At 44.0% G+C, this 17,169-nt stretch overlaps 1 protein-coding gene across 1 annotated transcript in view; it reads left to right on the plus strand.

Annotated features, from left to right (window-relative positions):
- Positions 1 to 1,557: 1,557 nt before the first annotated feature.
- LOC124777607 (esterase FE4-like) overlaps positions 1,558 to 17,169 on the plus strand; it is a 143,518-nt gene continuing 127,906 nt past the window's right edge. Inside the window, exon 1 of the mRNA XM_047253068.1 lies at positions 1,558 to 1,662. Within this exon, the coding sequence (XP_047109024.1) occupies positions 1,612 to 1,662 (51 nt within the window). The 5' untranslated portion in view covers positions 1,558 to 1,611. The remainder of the gene's footprint in view (positions 1,663 to 17,169) is intronic.

Consider the following 17,169-nt stretch of genomic DNA (forward strand, 5'->3'; position numbering starts at 1 on the left):
TCGTATAAAACAGATTAAAAATTTACGACCGATGCTGCGCTTCCTCCTACCTTGGTTCCTGTTCGTTGTGTCAAACAAAAGATCACGAAAGTACCGCATCTCTGGAATGAGATTGTGTGCTTGAAATCCAGCGATTAAACGCATCGTTGTACGTAAAAATCTCTTCCAATCTCACTTACCACTTTGTAGTCAGGTATTTTATTGAAAATTAAGGAAAAAATTCACATACAAATTTTTACCACCTGTTGTTTAACTTCCGCTGTGGTAACCCGTCCAAAACAGATTTGTGAGGGCAAAGTTTCAGTTTACCCATGTGAAGGGAACACTTCAAAAATTTATACAAACTTACTTAGTCTCAATTTAAAGTTGACACTTAATGTGCATTATTACTCTAGATACACCAATAAACCAAAACCAGAAACATTATCATTGGTCCTCGTATAACAGCATTTACGCCAGATTGAGTGACTCTTCTTGGTCTGTTATATGAGCTGACTGTTTCCAAATATGCATCAACATCGATGTGTTCCATCGGGTCCATATTAGGCATATAAACGTAAGTTCACTGTAATGCTCATCAAAACTCTGCAGCACGATTCTGGCCTTGTGACATGGACAGTTATCGTGGAGATAGATGCCATCCCCCTCGGGGAAGTCATTAAGCACGAAGATACGCAGCTGGTCCACAATGCCACGCAGTCCGAGTCCACAGCTAGCATGGCGCCGTCGACTATCACAGGTCTCATGGAAGCCAGGCGAATGTCACCCATAGAGTAATGCTGCCTCCACTGGTGGCACGGAGCATATTTTGTGAACACACACGCCTGGATGATAGCACATATGATACAAGCATCGACCTGGTGTAGCAAGAAATGCGATTCATCCGACCAAGCGACATGTTTCCACTGATCCATGGTCCAATCTTGATGATCCTGTGCCCACAGCAATCATAACTGACGATGTTGGTGGGTCAATATGGCGAAAGTAGGGGTCATCTATTGTAGAACTCCATGTTCAGAATGTGCGCTAAGCGGTGTTCTACGAAATTTTTCGCCTGCACCAGCATTGTTATCTGTCGTTAAATCTGCCACAGATAGCCGTCATCCTGCTCCACAGAGCGGGCGGGCCTCATATCACCACTTTCTGCAATCAGGTTCGCAATTTCCGATACGCTCGTTCCCAGCCACCATTTGCTGGCAACCTGCCCTTTGTCAAAGTCGCGTATATCAGTGGATTTCCCAATTAGCCAACCCTGTCGACACTAGAATGATTTCACATTCGTGTCTGCTCCGCTTAATGTACTTCCATCACCACTTCATATGACCTCAGCGCCACCACGCGTCATCCAGACACGCTGTGGACAGTGCTCAAAATGTTTTTTCTCACCAGCGTATATCGTCCTCCCGCCGGCTCACGAGGAAGTTGGTGTGTGAGCGTACTAGTATTGTGAAACAGGTGAGGTGTGTGTGAGGCCGACCAGCAGCCGCCCCACCCAGGGAACCTCGCAGACTGGGCCCCAGGGCCGTGCCGAGAGAGAGAGGGGACCGGCCAGGCCACCATGCCGCTGCTCCAGCTGTTGTGCTTCCGCCAGTCGCACGGTCGCCTTCCGCCATGGCACTCGCTGCGTACGTCCTGCTGGCGTTCGCTGCCCTCATGGGGACGGTAAGTTCTCCGGGCAACACTGTTGCTGACCGTCAGTGCTAGGCTCAACAAAGTTTTGTACGGCGCCGTCTTTCTGTTTTCCGTTACCGAGCTGAGGATTGCGACATTTCAACTGTCTCTTTCCCCTTACTCTAAATTTCCCTCTACTCACTTCCCCCCCACCCCCCCACCCCCCCACTACTCCTGCATTCGTTATGTTTTTTTCTTCCTGTGGTTTTGTCGTGTCTTCCCTATTTGAAGTTTGGTTTTTCTTGAAAAGCCTGATGTTCTTACTTCATAATAGATCCCCCTGTCTTGTAGGTTCCCTTCTAATCAAACGCAGACATCTCCCACTGGGGACACAGTGAAAATACATTCAGATAGATCAGCTGATGTGTTGCCACCAGGGCAATAATTATCTATGATACTCGCATGTGACAAGAAAACCGGTAATGGAGAATAAAATTATACGCAAACCGATTCCATCATTTTGATTAAAATGTTTTTGTGTTAGGCTGCGTCATTTAAAACGCTAAAACAACTAGACAACCGACGTTTCGACCCTCTTCACAGCGGTCTTCTTCAGGGCTGATTGAACTGGTGGATCCATGGGATGCTCATCGCAATACAATCTTTCGTTTGTCAGGTGACATACGACGTCACATTCGGCATATGACTGGACAGTTCGACGTCAGGATACTTTGGAGAGGAAGCTGCACGACTGGACACTGCGTGTGCTACTCTAACAGATGACGGGCAGCAACAGCAAATCGGCAGCTTGCACCTAGAGGCAGCGTTTTCCTGGAGCACGGCGATGACGTTTGATATTCCTCTTGTGGCTTCTTTTATAACAGGTTCTTTTCCTGCAGCGGCCAAAGCTGTGCTCACGCTGCGATGAACATTTTTCTAGCCTCTCGAGTTTTTCGCACTGCCCGAACGCAAGCCCCGCCTGTTTCGTTGCTTGGTCACCTGTAACGCTAGTTGTCAACCCCAAATTTATTTTAATGCCGTGTTGAATTCCATAGTCCCAAAACTAAAATTCTGTGTTCGGTGGGTTTGTTATCACAATTTGCGAACTAAAAAAATGCCGTGCTTAGATACACTGATGCCTCAAATATCTATCAAAGGTGCGTCGATTTTTGTGTAACAGGATACAGAAAAACACCGGAAATGCGACGTCGGTGTCTAAATGCGTTACCTTCAATATATTTCTGTTTACAGTTACGACTCAGGCTACTTTTTTTTAGTCTCGCACATCACGAATGCTACACTTGCACATATGCAATAGTCATAAAATACCTCCAGCAAACACGAATACGTACGTTGTTCTAGCAGAACGGAGCAATGTTGCCTGTATTGCTGTTTCTCTTTTAGTTCGCCAGATCTCTTTCCGAGAAGTTATGCACAACCTGAAGTATGCGGTGTATGTAATATGATACGACAGATGGCGTGATAGGTGACAGTTTCATAGTGCAATGAAAATTTATACATGCATCACACCAATAAGAACACTCACAATTATGTGCAGTGCTATTAAGCAACAATATGTAGCGCTCTCTCTCTCTCTCTCTCTCTCTCTCTCTCGTCCAGTCTTAGAGTATTCCTCGTCTGTATGGGACCCTTACCAGTTGGGTCTCAGTCAAGAGATTGAGAAGGTCGTCTTCTCCGTCGGTCTCCATGGGCGTCTCTTCCGCGGTCTACGTATCTGCAGAGGCAGAAGGGACCACCGTTTCCAAGGGGGTCGTCTTCTTGCAGTCGACGGATGTTCCCGGCTCCATGACCACCTCCCCAGCAGCCTGCATTTCCGCGTCGGCCAGGGAGACAGTCGTGGGTTTCCGCGTCTACCCCCGTACTGGGGGGGGGGGGGGGGGTCGGCACCTCTTCAGGTATCATGCGAGGTGCAGGGATACCTTGAGCTGTCACCTCGTGACGCATCTCGTCCAGTTCCGCCCTCTCCTCCGCCATGGCGGATTTGAGCGCGGCAACGGCGTCGTCGCTGGCTTTCCGCAACGTTTCGCGGAACCCACTGTCGTCGTCTTCGCGGCGGCGCGGCCCGCTTCCCCTGCTTGAAAATTGGGGCGGGGCGTCCGCTTTGTCTTCATGGGCCACCTCTTCATGAGGAAGCCGGTGCGGCGCCCCCCCCCCCCCCCCCGTCTCCCCACCCCCTCCCCCGCCATCGCCATCTATCTCCTCCTCCCTTGTCCAGGTACGCGTGCTGGCGGCACCTCCGTTATTCCTCTACCTGCCCCCGAAGCCTTTTCATGGTGATGTATCTTACTCTTCTTAATTAGACTAATTCTAGGTTCCCAGGACTTATTAAGGATGCATTTATTGATTGATCTTCGGTTCCCTTACCCGAATCTCTATAGATTATGTAATGACAGTCTGAGAAGTTAGACGTCTGTGTCAGAACCTTAGTATGGTCGTAATCCATTCCGTGTAATTTAAATACGCAATTTTTCACAACTGTCGACTTGTTTGGATGTTTTCGTCTCTGATGTGCCGCTGGCAACGATCTCAATCATGCACTGTCTGAAGTATTTGTCTTGCCACACTGACAGATGTCTTCGACGCTACCAAGCAGAGTCTATGTTTTAACTCGTTGGAGGAAGACTGTCTTCACTTAGCGTTTGCGGAGAATTCGTCCTATCTCTCCGGATAACGTGCCGAGAAAGAGATATACACAATAACATAATGTTTTCGTCTTCCGTGGTCATGTGAATATATTTTAATTCACTTGCTAGCTATATCACGGAAATGTTATGTTTTCATTTGGTGAGAGATGTGCGCGCGAGGTGAGAAAAGGAAACATAGAAATCGCGAAACGTAAACATGTGTCTCGTGGAGATTACTCAAGCAGCTCTGCGTGATTCTCCCAGATACAGTCGATTCTCTGTGGCCAAATGCTGTTCGAGCGATGGGTAATGGACGCTCAGGCCTATCAGAGGAATTTCTTCTGACGATTCTAAAGAGCAAAGACCGTAGAGCTAAATGTACTATAATGAGGCAACTCTCCAACGAAATGGAAACAAATCAGACGTCTGTGACTAGCAGTTGTCAAGTGATTTAAACCATATCCACGCCGCGTTAAACTGAAGTAATATTATATTATAGACGCTTATTTAATTCTCTGATTTGTTTTAGACATTATTAGCAAAGCAACTATTAGTCGTGTTGCAAAAGTTTGAAGTTTTTCCTTTCTTTTTCCAAAAATAGATTGTGCTTCCACAAACCTTATTTTTTTCCCATGCCTGGGTTCACTGATAAACTAAAACGACCTACTCTTTTCCTCTGAGGCGGTCTATATATCTGAAATATTTTATTTCATTCCACACCATTGCCTAGCTTCAACTGTTTATTCAGTTGAGGCACTGAGAACTAAAAGGGCCTAAAACACAGATACCTAGTTTTGAAGAAAACAGATGTTTGTGAAAATCTAATTTGTAGGTAAACCACCAGTTTCATAGGTTTGACTTGGTATTTCACAAAGTCTCGACATTCTATATTTCCTATGAAAAATCATGTGCTCACGTTATGAAATTTTAATTAATGTTTAGGATTATTATTATTATTATTATTATTATTATGATTAATGTTCATCCATGAAATTTTGAGATACAGGCTAGTGGTAATAGGGTATTTTGGACTGCTGTGTAATTTGTAATTAATGAGAAACTACAATCATAACATAAAGAAAGATAGTACTAAATGCATCACACACACACACACACACACACAATTATAAACTATCCCAACACTTCATGGCCCTCGTTATCACGATTTTCATTAAGCACACTCTCTGACTTCAGTTTCAGATAAAACTGTCTTCTCACTTCAGGCATGCAGGCTAGTAGTTTTGTTAAGTCTGTGTTTCCAGTTTTAACTAGTAGTTTGGTTTAATTCGTATTTCAAGGTCGGTATTTACCTTCCATCTATACATTCGGACACTAGATTTTGCAAGGCATATACAGATTGTGCAGCAATAACAAACTGTGCTCTCCCTGGTTGTGACTCGAAGAAAGCGGTGGCCGCCTACGACTCTAACGAAGAATCTTACTTTAAACAATGGTTTACGGTAACCTGTTGAAAACTTCATCATTTCAAAATTTCTGAAATGTACAGCGTTACAACGAACATCAACTTTTGCTGTGGTAGGGAGATCAGTAAAAGTCTTAAAGGTTCCGAAATCCCCATCATCAACTTTACACACTGTAATGCAGGAACCATGGGATATGAAATCATGGTGGGGCAGTCCTACAAGAACTTCCAGCTTTTAAGAAGAAATGGGCGTCAGTGTAGCCAGTGAGTGTTCCTACAGAAAAGAAAATTTGTGCTTTGAGCCCTTGTGGAAGTGATTATCAAAGAAATCGGCGAGACAGCTTTCCATAATTGTTCATATATACAATGCAGAGGTCCAGCACTGAAAAATCCGGTTCACAGTAAGATCAACAGATATCAGGAGCATGCATATATGCTACAGTGGTTCTCAGCGCCTAAATTTGAAGTAACCATTTTCATTTTCTCGTATGTACGGCGTTATCAGATCAAATATGATGGCATAAGAAGTAATGGATCACGAGAGAATATTCCAGTAAAACTGGCATTCCAAAAAGCACAATGAAAAACAGTACTACGTAGGGCTACACCATCGTGAATCTGGTGCACTGTAATCTGGATTACCGGTATGCTTTATAGGATGGTTTACGAAATTCCGATCATCTTGGTGTATTCTCTCAGGTTTTGTACATGTTTACCTGAAAGAGACTGGGCATCCGATATTGGCCTGCAAGATATAATAAAACATTGTGTTAACCAGATACGGTGTCGTCTGGTTTCCCAGAACCGAACGAGCGATACAAAAATAGGATATGGGACGGCAGTAAGGATCAAACTCGAGCCAACAAGTGAGTAGTCCCCTTGCGCTGTCATCTACACTATGAGAACATCAGACACTAATTCTATCTGGCCGGTCGCTTGAATTTGCGCACGCGACGGCCTGAATGGCTTTCAATGCTAATTAAGTCTGAAAGGGTGTAACGTATCAAATTTTTTGCATAAGTTATTTCTCACTGCAACATACCGTGGAACACCCTTACAAGCTTTTCAGACTGTTTCTGGCCAGCAAATACAGCTGAAAGCATAGGATTTGTACCTTAAAGCTTTAAAAGTAGCTTAATACGGAAATGTAATAAGATAGAAGGTAGCACGTTTACACACCGACGGGGCGTTTCCTACGTTTCACTAGGTTGCACCAAAAACGATCCGATTTTGATAGATCTTATGTGTCAGTGAATCTAAGCATGACGGATGATAATATTTTGACTACAAAATACGGTATTTTCGGTTCGATACTATGGAATCTAACCTGGTGTTGAAGGAAGTTTTGCGTTGGCAACTAGGGCTGCAGGTGACCAAACAACGAAACATACAGAATATGCGTTCGAGCAATGCGAAGTGCGCAAATGGTTTCAACCATCAGCAGCTTTGGCCATTTGCGGTACACATGTTGCAGCCGGCCGGTGTGGCCGAGCGTTTCTAGGCACTACAGTCTGGAACCGAGCGACCGCTACGGTCACAGGTTCGAATCCTGCCTCGGGCATGGATGTGTGTGATGTCCTTAGGTTTGTTAGGTTTCAGTAGTTCTAAGTTCTAGGGGACTGATGACCTCAGTAGTTAAGTCCCATAGTGCTCAGAGCCATTTGAACACATGTTGCAAATAGTACTGTCATAACATCTTTGGTCAAATGAACCTGGTGCTGCATTAACGAACCTACCGCATCTTGGGCGGAGTTTCGTTCAGCAACTTCACAGTGAACGCACATTGCCTGTGGGACAGGCATCGCTGGCAGCCCAGCCATCGGCACCTTGTAGCCATTATCTCTGGCCATGCTTTTGGGATATTTAGTTATTCCAACAGCCTCTCTTATTTTTCCGCTGTCGCATCCATGATGTCGAACAAGCACCCTGGGTTCTTGGAAATTGTTAGATCGACAGCATTTCAGGTATAGCTAATTTGGTGCGTTGCTCCAGTAGCAGGCATCTTTCATACTCCGACCACGCGAGTGCTAATTGATCTCTGGTTTTACCAAGTACACTTCGCCACATTGACATTGACGTTCATGAATGAATGCCTGCAGCGTGAAGAACATGTACGGAATCCTTTGCGGGTTTCCTCATACCTGTGATTTTGAACCCGCTCTGGAATATTGGTTTAGTTCCTCCGCATCCCAACACCTGCCCTACGTCACCACTGACTCCTCTCATTTAAGGTAAACGATAATTCTGTCCCTTCGTTTTAGGTTAGCTGCACAGTAGCGTGTAATAATTGGGGGACATGGGTGTTCTGATAACCGGTTCTAGGATAATCGAATTAAATAATTTACCAATAAGAACTACATGTATTTATAATAACAAGAATTTCTTTTATTATTACAAAGACAAGTACAATAGGAATGTACGTAGTACAGTCTAGAAACGAAAAAATTAGTACATACGCATTTTTGCACGTACAGTACATTGCCCAGAGTTAACGCTTAAAAATCCTAAATTTTGGGCTGTCTATGCAAGGCTGACCTCTTACGAGCAGCCAAGTCACGCACATTCTTCAGGACAGATATCTGATACTGGTCACTTTCGTCTAAAGAACTCTAGACCATCACAAGGCAGTATCTAAACAGCTAAATGCTTCAGCAGTAGCCAATATATCTTCATCTTCATTTTCTGGACCACTAGTTGACGAGATGCTGGCAGCGTCAGCTTCATCAGTAACGAGCTTTGCAATTTTGCTATCCTGCATGATTTGGTGCCCTGGGCATGCATCGTAGACATCTGTGAATTCTTCGTCTTCATCACATTTATAATAATTGAGCTCTTTTACCACATTGAGCACTACGGACACACAGTTTAAAATTTTATTCCAGGCTTTTTTTAAATTCTCTTCCAAATGTTCTCACGATAAACAGCACAAAATTTCAATATAAACGCATTCATTGAGGAACATGGATATTACCAGATGGAAAGGTAGTCAATCAAATAGAACATGTAGCTATCCATTAGGATGGTGCTGACTAGCGCCTTTCGTGATTCGGGTCGGGATCTGTAAAAACAGAACGCACTAGCTATATTTCTGTAGCAGACAGCCTCGTAGTTAGGGCAACCACTGCTCTGAGTAATCATATTGGGTATTAATAAACCGCTTCAGCTGTATTTAGTCTTACTTTTAAATCGCTGCCAGTTTCATGGCACAAAAAGCCACATATTCAGGTGAACATAAAACTAAAACATTAGAGATGAAAACGCTCGGAACTTGGTACCGACGGACAACGAATTTGGGCACAAAGTTCCAAGCTTTTCCAGCTCTAATGCTTTAGTTATATGATCACCTGAAGATGTGGCTTCTGGTACCATTAAACCAGTTGTGATCTAAAAATAAGACTAAATACAGCTGAAGCAGTTTATTAATACCCAAGAGATTTCACTAGACTGTACTCTTAGTTCCATGAATCAGTACAGTAGCATAAAGTCCATCTCTGCGTCATGAAACATATCCAAGTTCCGTTTTTTTTCTTTTTTTTCGTCCTTGATATTGAATCCAGATCCTGGCAAAAATCATACAAAGTCTATACAAGTCATGGCAGTGATCACTTTGGTGGTGGTGGTGGTGGTGGTGGTGGTATGTACGATGACATCCCTGCACGCAGAAACGAAGTCTACATGTAACATATTTTTTTCTCGCTCGCCACCGACATAAGCAAATGGTATCGTACGCACTAAATGTGCATAAAATTTCGCTCTGTTCCAAGGAAAGCTGTTACCGACCAGATGAACAGTTGCGAAGGGTCTCTTCGTACGTTAGGATCTGATATTATTCCAAACGTTTACCAGTAAGACAGCCTACACGATACAAGCTTGAGTTTTCTACTCTGATAGGTCTTTATTACGTAGCTTACCTGAGCACTGTATTTCTATTATATTTAGCTATGCAATACAAACTTAGTCACACACATTTTCTATAACTCTGTTTTACCTACAGGGATTTTTATTAAATAATACCCCAAGATATTTAACCTTTTCCACAACTACAATTACATTTTCATATAATTTCATAACAGCCATTAGCAATCTTTGATATAACTCTATCTCTTTCAACTTCTCCCAGAGATTGTTGGTGGGTACATTATCGTATGCTTTCTCTAGGTCAATCAATGCAACATGTCTCAAGTCCAGCATTTGTGCGTTTTTCACATATTAGTTTCGCTGTGAAGATGTCGTCCATTACCTAACTTCCAGTTCGGAATCCTCCTTGTTCTTCTTCCTGCCTGTGAGCTGTTTCTTTCTCTACCATACTTTTCAGTACCTTCGAGTACAGTCTTCAAAAAAAAGGTATCACTGCCAATCCCTTTTAATTATTTGGATCATTAAGTGACCCTTCGTTATGCACCGGTCTTATGTAACATGTTTTCCATTCCGATCTAACTACTTCTCCATTTCACGTTCTTTCCAACAGCCACCTTAGCATCTCCAACAATTTCAGTGGATCAAACTTCACCTAGCTCTGGATATATTGATCCATATTCTGGTATCATCATCATCATCTTCTTCTTATGTCTCCTTACAGCCCGTTGACTAACTTTTAGATCTAAACGCCACAGTTCTACCTTCTGCATCCTTATCTCGCATATATGTGAAAATTCAGACCGATTTTCCTGGACTAAATCGTTAAAATACTGTCCATTGACCACGACTAATATTATTTTGTTGTAACTTTTCACTAGCTGACACTCGCACTGACTCGATTGTTCTCCATGTCTCAGCACTCCCAGCACCACCAATTATATTTACGAAATTAGAATTATATATTAATACCTTCAGCTGCTGACGGGCGTTCATATATGTCAACGGGGGACAGGTAAAAATGTGCGCCCCGACCGACACTCGAACCCGGGATCTCCTGCTTACAAGGCAGACACTCTATCCATCTCAGCCACCGAGGGCACTGCAGGGACTATCTCGCCCACGTCTCCTGCGAGACCCACATCCTCACTTTATATGTCCACACACTACATTCGTAGTATCCCTACCCAACACTGTCATTACACAACACTACTTACCAAGTCCCTTAAGGGTTCGGGTAATATGTGTGCATCCGCACAGGAGGAGGTCATGGCCGGTAATGCCAGAACTTTCTTCCCATGCCTTGCCATTCCTTTTTAACACTTCTCTTTTTACTTCTCTATTTAGTGCCTTGCATTCCATCAAATTGGTTTCATTTTCTGTGCTTCATTTTCTGTGCCTCATTTTCTGTGCCTCATTTTCTGTGCCTCATTTTCTGTGCCTCATTTTCTGTTCTTCATTTCCGTCTATAGCGTTCTTTATATGTGCAAATTCCTCTTCTGCTGTTCTTTCCGCACTCTCGAATTTGTTTGACAGTCGCTGTCGGCATAAGTGCTTAGTACTTTCATCTCTTAAACTATCCAAGTTATTCCTTATGATCTCTGGCAGGTCAGCATGTTGGGACCTCTTCTGTTAGCAGCTGGAAAGTACAGGGGATATAAATTTTACGTTCCACCACATGATGGTCAAACTTCCACAATCTGCCACTCTTTCTAACTCTGACATCCTGAATTTTTAAACTCGCCTTTCGCTCGAGATTAGATAATCAATCCTTGATTACGAGCCTCTTGTATAGTTATACGATTTAAATTGGTGTGTCTCCTTGTGGACAAAGAATGTATTTTCTACTTGTAATTCATACTGCTCCAGTAAATCCACCAATCTTTTCCCATTCTGATTCTTAACGTCCTACCAGTATCAGCTCATGGCCACTCGGAAAGGCTTCTGTAGTCTCTATCATAATCTGTTCGGAATGTTCTGGTACCTTCAAAGGGAAATCTTCAGAAGACGCATGCACTCCTACTCCCACTGTTAGTATATTGTGCTGCCATTTTTTACTCTACACGAATGGGTATCATCAATAGATGTGACTACATTGAAGTTGTATCACCATTCGATTCTCACATGTTCTGGCTGTTAGAGGCAAGTTTGCTATTCTTCTGGGACTCATTTTATGAATCACATTGCACTGAAAAGCTCTATCTCATACGGTGCGAAAAAGCAGGACGTGACTTAGCAGTATTTTTATAGGACCTCTATAGCTTGATTCAATTGTAGCTAGAAACTTCACAGAATAAGAGTGACGGCCTGAGTCAGAGCACAGACTCGCGCCTCTGATTGCTATGCCTCCTTTCTAGAACCGTGCTGCTGATTGTAGCGTTGAGTATCAGCATAAAGAGTCCCTGCGTAACCCTGGGCCGCTTATCAGCTGTGCCGCATCTAGAGGTTGGCCGGCCCTCAGCGGCCTTTGAGTGCGTTCACTGACTTCAGACGGTTATGTCACACTAAAAACACGCTCGTTTCGTCAGCTTGTGAAAAGATGCAAAAATTACAATTTACGCAGTAGGCTCTCTCTGTAGACTACCGAATCTGCTTCATTGTATAATATCGAAATTTTTGATGGAGATACTGTAATACACGGTCCAGTCACATTAATGTGACAATCTGTTAAAAGAACCACGTTCTGCAGCGAGGACGTGCAGGAAGAGTGTCGGTGGAAGTTCTGGAAGGTACTGACAGGGATGTGGAGCTACCCCGATTCCAGTTCCGTCGCCAGCTGCGCTGGATGTCGCGGCTGAGGATCCATGGCGCGAACAGCCCGATCAAAGCCGTCAACAGATTCTCGTGGGTTTAAATCCTAGGGGTTTGGTGGCCAGAGAAGTACGGTAAACTCGTCCTGTTGCTCTTACAACCACGCACATACGCTGTGCGCCGTGACACGTTGCATTGTCCTGCTGGTAAATGCCACCGTGCCGAGGAAACACAAACTGCATGTAGGGTTAGACGTGGTCCCCAAAGATGGATGCATTCTTGTGCTGATCCATTGTGCCTTCCCGAATAACGTGGTAACCGAGGGAATGCCACGAAAACTTTCCCCAGACCGTAACGCTCCCTCATCCTGCCTGGACCCTTCCGACGATTGTTGCAAAGCCGTACGCGTCAAAGGCCGTCTGCCCGATGGAACATGAGACGTAATTCATCTGAAAACGCCTGCTGTTGCCACTCGATGGACTTCCAGTTGCGGTATTGGCATTCAGATTCCAACCTTCGTCGACGACGAACGGCTCTCACCATGGGTGCGTGAACCCATACGCAGGTGTCGCAGCTGAGGATCCATGGTGCGACCGTTCAGGTCGTCGAGGTGACACCGTTAGTAGCACCTTGGTTCATCTCGGCGGTCAGTTGCTCAACAGTTGCACTTCTATTCGCCCGAGCCCATCTCACAAGGGGAACTCCCCATCGGACTACCCACCGAACTCCCCTCAGATTTCGTGGTAAGATGGAGTGGGAACATCAATAAGAATACTTATTGGTGCCGAATTAGGTCAACCAGTACCTCTAATTGGAGACGACCAAATTTATGTTGTTATTACAGTGGATAGCCCATCAAAACTGAACACAGATCAAGCATGAAAACAGGAAAAAGATAAACTGAACAAAGAAACAAGAAGCAATATAGAAACAATGAACAGTTCAAGCTCAAAATCTGCAACATCGCTCGAGTCTGAGTAGCCACGGTGTCGTGGTTATGTGATTACGGTGTTGGACCTCGAAGGGAGAGATCTATGTTCAAACCTACCGTCAGTGTGTCGTTAGCTTAGTGGTTTCCTTATGTGTTACGATCCTACTACTATATAAGATTGCAGTTCCAAGCTCGTTGAATATAACCTCTTATTTTCTATTTTAATTAATGGAGTTGCAAACCGCTAGTAAAAATTCCTTATACGAAATCTGAAGAATGCCAATTTCGACTTAGTAAATTATATCAATGTCACAGACGCCTCCTTTGCAAATGCCGAGGTGCTTCACTGTAAAGTAGTTCCCGAAAAGATTCAAAGCGATTGTCAACGATACGAATTTGAGCTTTGTTCGTCTTATAGGTCTAACATGTCAGGAGGTTGTTGCACATGATGATTAACATAGTTCCTCTCTTCTAAATTTTTGCAATAGCATTTAACTGTAGACGATTTCTGGCACCGGCGTTAGCAATTTCTTTCCGTTCTCCGAACCCTCAAAACGATATATTTTTCTGGTTTAAATCTGATGACCTTAACTATTGCTTCAGATCAACGTTAAATACTTTATGAATCCATACATAGAACTCCAAATATGCAGTGTTCCTTCATTGCTACAGAGCAAGCATTGCAAGGTATTCACACAGTTTACCGCATAGACTTACCATAAGGAATGAAACAAGAACTGTAATACACTTTATACCACAGACGCTTACTCTGGCTTGACGAAAACATAAGAATATTGGCCAAAAGTAGCACAAATAGTTGACTTTGAAAGGGAAAGAAGCATTTATAAATACATGGAATGTAGTGAGGTGGTTTAATTTCGTCCCAGTCTATAAAATTAATTTCGGGCCATACTCAGCTCTTGACGATTATTGTAATACAGTACCTACCTACTAATCAGGGCGTCTGTCTCCGTTGCTTTCGAGTGTGAACGCAAATCGTAAAAATTTTTTGTGGAGCAACATTTAATAATAAAGCGTTTTAAAAACGATGAGCAGTAGCAGGCGCTTTCGATAAAGATCGGGGAAGTGCAGCGCCCCTGGTGTCACCACGGCAGCTGCCGGTAGCCAGCAAATGGATCCCGGAGCTTTGCCGCACACGGCGTCCAGAGGAGGACAGTCTGCAGGAAATCTGCCGCAAAATGGTTACTGGATTAAATTTTGATATCGGTGTGTCAGAAGGCGAAATAGGTTGAATCTGCGCTACCATTACATTCACGTCTTCAGCATTCAGACAGAAGAGGCTACAAAAATATTTTACGCCAGTTGCTCTCGATCCACAGACATTGTGAATAGAAACAACGAACGCTACAGCTAGACCACAGGTGTAAACAGCTGCGAGTCCTCTATCATGGAACATGATTTTCTCCAGGAAGTGCGGCAATCTACAGTGTTGCCAGATTGTGCAGATAACCGTACTTAGAGAATTAGCGAGTTGGTCAGTTTTTTTGTCCCATGTCGTGATCGGCGCGGACTTAGCCTCTGCAGCGGCCGGCCGCCGGTAGAGTTTTGTCAGAGTGTACGTACCTCCTATTTGTTCTTCATAATTACCACATGTTATGGCTCTTGCGTTCTGTTTCGAAAGTTTTGACTCTTGACTTCCTTTGTTGTAATACAGTTAAGACACGTTTATTTGTTTTCATTCCTGTAGGAGATCTACGCAGCATCTCACCTGCTCTCACTTCATCACATTTACTCGCGACGGTAATATATTCTTGCCACATGACTCATATTCTAGAACCAGGGTATGATATAACAATTGCGAAGACTACAAAAGGAGAATAGATACGTCACTGACCAGACGGATGGTTCACAAGTTTGCGAAAAAAATGGAACACGATGGAGACTTGAACATGGGATCCTCTTAGCAGCCCAACACCGTAGCCATACAACAACGACACCATAGTTCTTGGAGTTCAATCGATGTTGTACATCTTAAGTTTCGAGCGTTCACTGTTTAGATTCGCTTATTTTTTCACAGTTGAGTAAATATCACTCCTGTTTTCATGCTTGATGTGTGTTCAGTTTTTGACGGGATGTCCACTGGGTCAGTTTACCACTAAATCCTAGGGGGTGCGATGAGGAGTTTTCGTTGTCAGAATCCGTCGTCCACACCTGTTATCTACGGCCTGTGGTGCACTACAGTTGTCACAGCCCTGATTTAGGATAGCGCCATTTTGCCATGCACAGTATACTTAAACTACTGCGGCACACCAATACTTCACAAACATAGCCATTTCGGGAACGATTCCACCCTGGGCCCGAAAGCCAATGATCAAGTCCTTCTGGACGTCAAATAAATCGCTCCGTTTCCGAATTCCTGCACTGTTTTCTGCGTCCCCCGCACACTGTTTATATACCCTCCACTGCTAACACTATCATCTGCCATCTGTGAGTCGTTAGTACAAGTTGATGTCGAACATAAGCGGTGGTCACATTAATGTGAATGGACGGTGTATTTGATCAACAATAGCTGGTATCCGCCTCTTTCATCTAGACTGAAGAGCCAAGAAAACTGGTACACCTGCCTAATATCGTGTAGGGCACCAGCGAGCATGCGTAACACGACGTGGCATGGACTCGACTAATGTTCATGTCTGGGGAGTCTGGTGGCCAGCAGAAGTGTTTAAACTCAGAAGAGTGTTTCTGGAGCCACTCTGTAGTAATTCTGGACGTGTGGTGCGTCGCATTGTCCTGCAGGAATTGGCCAAGTCGGTCGGAATGCACCATGGACATGAATGGATGCAGCTGATGAGACAGGATGCCTACGTATCACCTGTCGGAGTCGTATCTAGACGTATCAGGGGTCCCTTATCACTCCAACTGCACACGCCCCATACCATTACAGAGTTGCCACCAGCTGGAACAGTCCTCTGTTGACATGCAAAGTCGATGGATTCATGAGGTTGTCTCCATACCCGTACACGTCCATCCGCTCGATACAATTTGAAACGACTCTTCCGACCAGACAACATGTTTCGAGTCATCAACAGTCCAGTGTCGGTGTTGAAGGTCCGAGGTGAGGCGTAAAGCTTAGTGTCGTGCAGTCATCAAGGGTACACGAGTGGGCCTTCGGCTCCGAAAGCCCATATCAATGATGTTCCGTTGAATGGTTCGGACGCTGACACATGTCGATGGCACAGCATTGAAATCTGCAGTATTTTGAGGAAGGGTTGCACTTCTGCACGTTGAACGATTCTCTTCAGTCATCGTTGGTCCTGCTCTTACAGGATCTTTTCCCGGCCGCAGCGGGGTCAGAGATTTTTTTTTTTTTTTTTTTACCGGGTTCCTGATATTGACGGTACAGTCGTAAATTGAACGTACGGGAAAATCCCTACTTCATCGCTACCTCAGAGACGCTGTGTCCCATCGCTCGTGCGCCGACTATAACATCTCGTTTAAACTCACTTAAATCTTGATAACCTGCCATTGTAGCAGCAGTAACCGATCTAACAACAGCGCCAGACACTTGTCTTAATATAGGCGGCGCCGTATTCTGCCTGTTTACATATCTCTGTATTTGAATACGCATGCCTATACCAATTTCGTTGGCCGTTCCGTGTCCTAACCCACAACGAAGGAAAGCAATGAAGATTTTTAAAGTTTAATATCTCTTGTAGTGGATGTTTTTTAAAAGATTCATCAAAATTTCATAAGGTTTCATTTCATCTGCGTGAATGACGAGACTTGGATTTATTTCCAACTACCGTATAGGATTACAAAGTATTTAATTTATAAAGAAACGTTAGATTTTAAGAAGGTATTACTTCTGAAAAAAAAGGACGATTAAAATACAATGTTCCGTTGACAATGGTGTCGTTAGACGATCCACAAGCTCTGATTAGGGAAGGTTGGGGAAGGAAACCGAATTAGCCCTTTCAAAGGAATCAGCCCGG

The sequence above is a fragment of the Schistocerca piceifrons genome, chromosome 2 (assembly GCF_021461385.2).
Source record: "Schistocerca piceifrons isolate TAMUIC-IGC-003096 chromosome 2, iqSchPice1.1, whole genome shotgun sequence".
Classification (NCBI taxonomy): Eukaryota; Metazoa; Arthropoda; class Insecta; order Orthoptera; family Acrididae; genus Schistocerca; species Schistocerca piceifrons.